The sequence below is a fragment of the Leptonychotes weddellii genome, chromosome 1 (assembly GCF_054177405.1).
Source record: "Leptonychotes weddellii isolate Sample4059 chromosome 1, ASM5417740v2, whole genome shotgun sequence".
Lineage (NCBI taxonomy): Eukaryota > Metazoa > Chordata > Mammalia > Carnivora > Phocidae > Leptonychotes > Leptonychotes weddellii.
In genome coordinates this window covers 77,742,664-77,748,321 of record NC_138369.1, presented here as the reverse complement: position 1 = coordinate 77,748,321, position 5,658 = coordinate 77,742,664, and the positions used below count along the sequence as shown (strand labels likewise).

At 39.3% G+C, this 5,658-nt stretch overlaps 1 protein-coding gene across 1 annotated transcript in view; it reads left to right on the top strand.

Annotated features, from left to right (window-relative positions):
• TOPBP1 (DNA topoisomerase II binding protein 1) overlaps positions 1-5,658 on the top strand; it is a 58,066-nt gene that overhangs the window by 25,905 nt on the left and 26,503 nt on the right. Inside the window, exons 14-15 of the mRNA XM_081797538.1 lie at positions 4,182-4,355; positions 4,446-4,555. Coding sequence (XP_081653664.1) covers positions 4,182-4,355; positions 4,446-4,555 — 284 coding nt within the window. The remainder of the gene's footprint in view (positions 1-4,181; positions 4,356-4,445; positions 4,556-5,658) is intronic.

Sequence of the window (5,658 nt, the reverse complement as noted above, 5' to 3'; positions counted from 1 at the left end):
ATCATGACCTGAGCCGAAGGCAGTTGCTTAACCAACTGAGCCACCCAGGCGCCCAAGGGTTTGTTAGTTTTATTCTTATGGTGCCCTTAAACCCCCTTCTTACTTAACCTTTTGTCAGTTGTAAATGATGTTTTGACCCCTGCTGCTTCTGTTGCAGTCAGTAATCTTATTCTGTTTCTCCATTTTCTCTCTTCCACTGTTTTTAATTACATTTATCTACTTTGTCAGAAAATAAAATATATATATATTTTTAACTCATGGACCTCACCCTTGTTGAGTCTTAACTCTATAGTCAAATATGTGAAATGCTCACTGTCATTCCTTCGTGAAGTTTCCCTGTCATCTGTTGGTAGGATGAAGTGCATCCTCTAGAATACTTGGGAAGGACACATGTATACAATATTTCCTGAGTTCTGCACATTCAAAACCTTTACCAAGACCTTGATTCTTTGACAGATTGTTTGGATGTATTGTTCCTGATTTGCATTTTTTGTTTCTTGAGTTTCCTGAAAATGCTAATCCACTGCTGCTTTTCTTTGTATATATTGTTTTTGAAAATTCTGATGCCAATCTAACTATGTTGTTTTGTAAGTTAATTTTATCTTTTTTGCCTGCAGGCCATGTGGAGTTTTCTTTAGAATATCTTTAAAATTTAATAATTTTACAAGGGTATGTCTAGATAATGATTGTTCTCCATCAGTTTTCCCTAGTACATGGCAGGTGTTTAAATGTTTGGAATTTGAATCCTTCTCCAAATTTTTGGTCTGAGAGATTAGAAGAAGTGAGCTGCCAATCAACTGAGTTGAATGGAACAGGTTGGGATCAGGGCCTCAGATCAAGAGTTTGTATTTTTGACACATAAAGTTTGAGATGCCTGTTAGATATCCAAGTACTGTTGTCAAATAGGTAGTTACATACATAGCTTGAAGTTTGGGTAATGATCTGGGCTAGAGAAAGAAATTTGGGGATTCGAGTTTGTAGGTAATATTTAAAGCCGTATGAGAATAGATGCCAAGTGAGCAAGAGAAGAAAAATGTCCAAGGAACACTCTGAGGGATTCACATTTAGAGGAGGAACCAGCAGGAGAGACTGAGAAGGAGCCACCAGTGAGGGAAGAGAAAGCCTAGAGATTGTCTTAGAGGCCACATAAGAAAATATTTCAGGAAGAATAGTTAATTGTGTCAGATGCTGCTGAAAGTCAAGAAAGGTCAGAACAGAAAATTGACCACTGGATTTAGCATTATGGAGGTCACTGGTGATCTTAACAGAAAGGGTTTTGATGACATGGTGGAAGTGGAAGCCAGTATAGATTCATATGGGAATGTGAGAAGTTTATAGACATTGAATATAAACAGTGCGTTTGAGGAATCTTACCTGTAAAGGGGAACCAAGAAATGGGGTGGTTGCTGTAGGGCATAGTAGAGTCAAAAGGGGGTTGTTTTATTTTCAAGATAGGACAAATAACTGTAGGGGAGCCTGGGTGGCTCAGTGCCTTCGGCTCAGGTCATGATCCTGTGGTCCTGCCTTCAGGCCCACGTCAGGCTCCCTTGCTCAGCGGGGAGCCTGCTTCTCCCTCTCCCAGTGCACTCGCCCTGCTTGTGATCTCTCTCTCTCTCTGCCAAATAAATACATAAAATCTTAAAAAAAAAAAAGAACGAAAAAAAGAAAAAAATAACTGTATGCCAGTATGGCCAATCTAGTAGAGATCTAGTTGATGTAGACAAGAGGGGAGAATTGCTGAAGCCACATCCCTTGAGTTGTGAGAGAGGTTGGGATCTAGTGCTTAAGTGGAGGGAAATACCAGAGAGGAAGCAATGTTAATGGCACAGGCGCAGAAATCAGGTAGATGTGATATGGGAGGTTGATTTCTTTTTTGGTTGAAGAATCCTTTTAAATGCTATACAGAAATCTTAGAAAAACTTTAGCAAATAGAAAGTCTTACCATATTCTCACAAAGAAGGTTAAACATTGTAAAGATCTGTAAAGGTAATATAAATCCTATTAGAAATGCAAGCAAAAATAGTATTAAAAATCTGAAAAGAGGGACGCCTGGGTGGCTTAGTCGGTTAAGCATCTGCCTTTGGCTCGGGTCGTGATCCCAGGGTCCTGGGATCGATCCCCACATTGGGCTTCCTGCTTGGCGGGGAGTCTGCTACTCCCTCTCCCCCAGCTCTCTCTCTCTCTCTCCCTCCCTCTCTCTCAAATAAATAAAATCTTAAAAAAAAAAATCTGAAAAGGGTAATTGAGGGTAGGCAGTAGCCCTCCCTACTAGTTATTCGAGCGTTGTATGAAGTTGCAGTAATTGAAGCAGTGTGTCATCACATGAGTACTCCTATTAATACACAGGATTACACCTCATAGATAGGAGAATGTATTATATGATAAAGGTGGCATTCAAATCAGGCAACTGGGTAACCATCTGAGAAAACGGGAAGAAAACTCACCCCTTACATCAGAATAAATTTCAGAGGATTAGATATTTAAATACAAGAAATGAAGGCATAAAAATTATAGAACAGGCCATGAAAGAGTAAGTTTGTTTTTCAATAATCCCAGCATTAGGAAGGCCTTTCTTTTTTTTTTAAGATTTTATTTATTTATTTGACAGAGAGAGCACAAGCAGGGGGAGAAGCAGGCTCCCTGCTGAGCCAGGAGCCAGATGTGGGGCTCGATCCCAGGACCCTGGGATCATGATCTGAGCTGAGGTCAGACGCTTAACCAACTGAGCCACCCAGGCACCCAAGGAAGACCTTCCTAACTATAACATATACCTCAAAAGAAATAAAAGGGTCATATGAATCTGACAGCATTAAAAAATTCTCCACATTCAGCCCTAGATTTTATAAATGTGCAATAAAAGTATTTAAAAATTCTCCATGGCAAAAATTTGACAACAAATTGGAAACAAATGCATGTATATCTCAATGGATATGTATACATACAAACTCATACAAATATATTCAGGCAAGTGAATAAAAAAAAAGACAAAGCAGGATGGCTGGGTGGCTCAGTCTGTTAAGCATCTGACTCTGGATTTCAGCTCAGGTCATGATCTCAGGGTTGTGGGATCGAGCCCTGCGTCTGGCTTGTGCTCAGCTCGTAGTCTGCTTGAGATTCTCCCTCTGCCCCTCCCCCTGCACTCTCACTCTCTAAATAAATAAATAAATAAAATCTTAAAAAAAAAAAACTGGGGAAAAAATGGACAAAAGTTAGGAAGAGATAGCTGTCACAAAAAAAATAGAAGTATTATACATGCATAAAGATATTTAATCTCGTTTAGTATAAAAGGGTGGGAAATTAAAGCATACAGTTAAATTTTTTTAACCTATCAGACGGGCAAAAAAGAAAAATCTCATTACCCACTGTGCTATCAAACATGTTGGGAAACACTCTAATGCTTTGCTCGTGAGAATGTCAACATTGTTACATAAGTTTTGCTTAAATGTTTCCCTTTACTCTTAGGTGTGCAAAATGGTGTGTGTACAAGGTTGTTGGTTGCATCATTATACTTGCAAAAGATTGTTAATCTAAATATTCATCAGTTGAGCAGTGGTAAATACAGTCAGCTGTGTGCATGGAATACTATACAGATGGAAAAGAAAATGAGCAGCAGTGTCCTGAATAACAGTGATCCCTTCTCATGAAGGAACTGTGGATGGCTTGGGAACAGGAATGTATTTTGTCCATTTGAGGATTTTTCACAATTCTCAGTTCAGTCGACTTACTAACCTTACAGTTCAGATCTTGCTTATATCCATCCTTGCTTGTTTCCTTCCGTGTTTATTGTTTGTTTATTTTGCTTTTTGGTGTCCTTAATTTTAACTGCACTTCCCACTCTAAGGTTCAGCCAAATATGGTGAGCACAGCTGAAAATGTAAGCATGTTAGTCTCTTCAAACCCATTTGCTGGACAGTATGAAGTTTTTTTTTCTTTATTATGTTCAGATGCAGATAATATTTCATTCTTTTTGTTGTTTGGAGGAAAACTGGAGGAGGCTAAAGCTGTAATCCAATTAATTTTGAGGATTATCTCTCTTCTCTCTTACCTCTCCTTTTTCTCTTTCCCTGTACTGTTTACCTTCCTTTTCCCTTCTGTCCCCTCTTCTTCCCTTCTGTCCTTTTCAATCCTCTTCCTCCTACTTTTCTTTCTCCCCCTTTCTCTCTCCCCTGACATACATATAGGATGCGCTTGCAGCCTTGGAAACTCCAGGAGGTCCTAGCCAGCAGAAAAGGAAACTGAGTACGCCACTTTCAGAAGTCATTGTCAGAAACTTGAAACTTGCTTTGGCAAATAGCTCTCGAAATGCTGTTGCTCTGTCTGCCAGCCCTCAGCTGAAGGGTGCCCAATCGGAGAAGGTAGAATTAGATCTCTTATTAAAAGCAAGTTGTAGATAAAATATTTCAAACAATAATAGTTGATCTGTTTCTTTTCTTTCCTATGGACAGGAAGAAGCCCCCAAGCCACTTCACAAGGTAGTGGTATGTGTGAGTAAGAAACTCAGTAAGAAGCAGGGTGAACTGAATGGGATTGCAGCCTCTCTAGGAGCAGATTACAGGTAGTTGACACATCTTTCTGTTTTGGTACTGATATTATCTACACATATAGGAAAACCTAAAGCTATTGTGAGCATCCACAAAGGAACATTTATTTTGCCTTTTAGCATGTCATATTGTCTGCAGTATCTCCAGTTGATTTTTCATTTACTACATCCTTGAAAAATACCTACTCCCATTATCAGTTCACATTGATATGTGTATTTTTTAGGGTATGTGCAACCAATATTTGAGAACCTATTTTGTGCCACTCACTATTCTAGAAACTTAGAAACTTGGGTTCCATGAATTATGAGTACAAGAAGAATGCCTAATACATTCAATAAAAGATTCATAGCACATTCACTCATGAGATATGAGGTGTGATTTGTACCTTAGTGAGTTTCAGAGTAGAGCCCTTCTGTGAGCAGTGCTGCAGCCCTCCAGGAATCAAATGGTCTTTTTTGTAGGATGATTTAATTTCTATTCATTTTCCCTACTTTAGAGGCATAGATTATCAGATCTGCCCTCCACCTGACAGCCACACTAGAGACAGCCTCTAGCATAGATGGCATGTGTGCCAGGGATTGAGAGAGCCTTATCCATGCCAGCCAATCTTGAGTCCATTGTACTCCACTGTCGGCGGTGCTAGGTTTCTTAATCACTTGTATTCAACCATTTGTAGATAGCATAATGATTGGTTCTATAAGTAACAGACAGTTTGAGAAATACGTTTGGCTTTATCTTCACCTTTGGTAAGTGTTACTTTGGTCAGCTTTCTATCTGATAAATTAGATCAGGAGAATAAAAATAAAATGTATCTGAATGCATCCATCAAAAAGAATGAAATCTTGCCATTTGCAACGACGTGAATGGAACTGGAGGGTATTATGCTGAGCGAAATAAGTCAATCAGAGAAAGACATGTATCCTGTGACCTCACTGATATAAGGAATTCTTAATCTCAGGAAACAAACAGGGTTGCTGGAGTGGTGGGGGATGGGAGGGATGGGGTGGCTGGGTGATAGACATTGGGGAGGGTATGTGCTATGGTGAGCACTGTGAAGTGTGCAAGACTGTTGAATCACAGATCTGTACCTCTGAAGTAGATAATACATTATATGTTT